The sequence below is a fragment of the Sander vitreus genome, unplaced genomic scaffold (genome assembly GCF_031162955.1).
Source record: "Sander vitreus isolate 19-12246 unplaced genomic scaffold, sanVit1 ctg255_0, whole genome shotgun sequence".
NCBI lineage: Eukaryota > Metazoa > Chordata > Actinopteri > Perciformes > Percidae > Sander > Sander vitreus.
The window spans coordinates 90,001-92,500 of record NW_027595423.1 but is presented as its reverse complement, the minus strand read 5'-3'; the positions used below and the strand labels follow the sequence as shown (position 1 = coordinate 92,500).

General features: G+C 47.6%; 1 protein-coding gene across 1 annotated transcript in view; it reads left to right on the top strand.

The window, feature by feature from the left end:
• tmprss15 (transmembrane serine protease 15) overlaps positions 1 to 2,500 on the top strand; it is an 18,663-nt gene that overhangs the window by 5,347 nt on the left and 10,816 nt on the right. Inside the window, exons 6-9 of the mRNA XM_078244531.1 lie at positions 715 to 864; positions 1,663 to 1,771; positions 2,096 to 2,240; positions 2,440 to 2,500. The exon at positions 2,440 to 2,500 is cut by the window's right edge and continues 81 nt beyond it. Of these exons, the coding sequence (XP_078100657.1) occupies positions 715 to 864; positions 1,663 to 1,771; positions 2,096 to 2,240; positions 2,440 to 2,500 (465 nt within the window). The remainder of the gene's footprint in view (positions 1 to 714; positions 865 to 1,662; positions 1,772 to 2,095; positions 2,241 to 2,439) is intronic.

Below are 2,500 nucleotides of genomic sequence, written 5' to 3'. Positions count from 1 at the left end.
TAGCTGCATATGATCCCATACGAGTGGCCATATTTTAGCCATCCTCTCTTGCATCTGATCCACATACTCTATGACGGAGCGGTGGGGCGATGGTTGCTGCTCCCAAGCCTCTTTAGCTAGATCCAGCATGCCTCTGGGTCTAAGCCCATACAACATGCACACACACACACACGCACACATCTCCACAGCTACATTCTGGTTTAAAAACACATGAACTGACGTTTGAATCTGATTGGCAGCTGAGCTCTCAGGCTCCTCCCCTCCTGGGACCATGTGGCTGCTGACGGACCAATCAACCGTGGAGTTTATCTCTGATGACATCAACAACCTGTCGGGGTTCACCGCCAGCTACAGCGCTACCAACCTCTCCCAACTCTCCAGTAACCAATCACATTACACCTCTCAACAGCAAATACATCAGTATATTATATTATATTATTATATCCTGAAATATACATCAGGAGAGTTTCTGTACCTGACCGGTGTGTGTGTGTGTGTGTGTGTGTGTGTGTGTGTGTATATGTGTGTGTGTGTCTGTGAGTGTGTGTGTGTGTGTGTGTGTGTGTGTCTCTGTGTGTCTGTGTGTGTGTGTGTCTCTGTGTGTGCGTGTGTGTGTGTCTCTGTGTGTGTGTCTCTGTGTGTCTGTGTGTGTGTGTGTGTGTGTGTGTGTGTGTGTGTGTGTGTGTGTGTGTGTGTGTGTGTGTGTGTGTGTAGATGAACAGAAGCTGACCTGTACCTTTGAGCAGGGCATGTGTTTGTGGCGGCAGCAGTACGAGGATGACGGTGACTGGATTCGAACCCGCGGCGCCACGTTTCCTCCGCTGAGCGGCCCGAGTGGCGACCACACACTCAACAACAGCGCCGGTCAGTTTCACATCACCATGGCAACTAACCTACAAAATAACATAAAACTAAACTTAAAAAAACCAACTAATACTGAAACCAACAACGCAGGAAACCAAACCAGACACAGACAGACAGTGGTCGTACTGAGAGATTAAAGGATGAGTCATATAGTCTCAGTAGTGATATTGTTAGGGATGTACCGAAATCCAGGATTGGGCTTCTGATTCGGCTGAATATTGGGCTTTTTGACGAGGCGCGCTACGCTGGTCGCCGTAATGACGGCGCCGTTGATTACAGGAAGGTGTTTATGTAGGTGGAGCTTCAATGCAGCAGGCTGAGAGGAAGTGGAAATGGAACTGGTGAGCAGAAAAAGTGTTGTTTGGCAGTACTTTCAGTCAAAAGAAGGCCATTCAAGTCCAGCTACATGTTCAATCTGCAATGCTGATTAGTCTGGTGGTGGCGAGGACCCTAAACAATACACAACATCACCGCTGTTACAACATCTGGTATGAAACATCTGGAAGAATACGAGCTGAGCATGAAGGAATCTACAGACAGCAGCCAGAATGCAGCAACTTCAGGTACGGCAAAGGAAGGACAGTCACTGTTTACTTCATTAATGTGTTGACTGTGTTCATGGACTGAGGACGGGACGAGGACTCAGCAGAACCTCAACCAGGGGGTTCAGGATTCAGCAGAACCTCAACCAGGGGGTTCAGGATTCAGCAGAATCTGAACCGGTGGATTCGGTATTTAGCCGAAACCCCAACAATCTGGATTGTGTGCATCCCTAAATGTTGTGTTTGTGTGTGACAGGTTTCTACATCGTGACTCCTCTGAGTCCCGGCCAATGGCTGAAGAGCTTCAGGATGTACAGCCTCCCTCTGACTCCGCCCACTCCGCCTGCCGCCTGCCTCAGCTTCTGGTAAACCATCCCAAAATAATCAGCTTCTGACGCTTTCTGTTGCCTTTTATTTTCACTATTTTTATGCTATTTTGTTACTGTTTTATTACTTTATTGCAATACTTCTCTAAGTGTCAAGTGCAAAAAGCTTTCCATTCTTGACTGCTCCGTTAAGCTGAGCATTTATAATATTATATAAATATGTATCTGTCCCTAGCATTGATCTTGAGCTTTGATCTTGAGTCCCTGCATGGTTTCAGCGTGATTTCATTATATATATATATATTTATATATATATCAGGTGAATGTTTGGAGCTCTGAACAGGAACAGGAAGTTGTGTCTAGGTACCACATGTTGGGGGAGGATGTGTACCGTCTGCGAGTGCTGCTGTCTCACCCGGCCATCACCGTGCTGTTCCAGAGAGACGGTAACTACGGCGACCGCTGGAACTACGGCCAGGTGACGCTGAACCTGACGACAGAGAGCACGGTAAGTGACATCACACGGTGACATCACACGGTGACATCACACGGTGACATCACACAGGGACATCACACAGTGACATCACACCATGACATCACACAGTGACATCACACGGTGACATCACACAGTGACATCGCATGTGACATCACACGGTGACATCACACAGTGACATCACACGGTGACATCACACAGTAAGTCTCTGCAGGTGGTGTTTGAGGCGCTGAAGAAAGGAGGGATTTGGAATGACATCGCTCTGGATGACATCA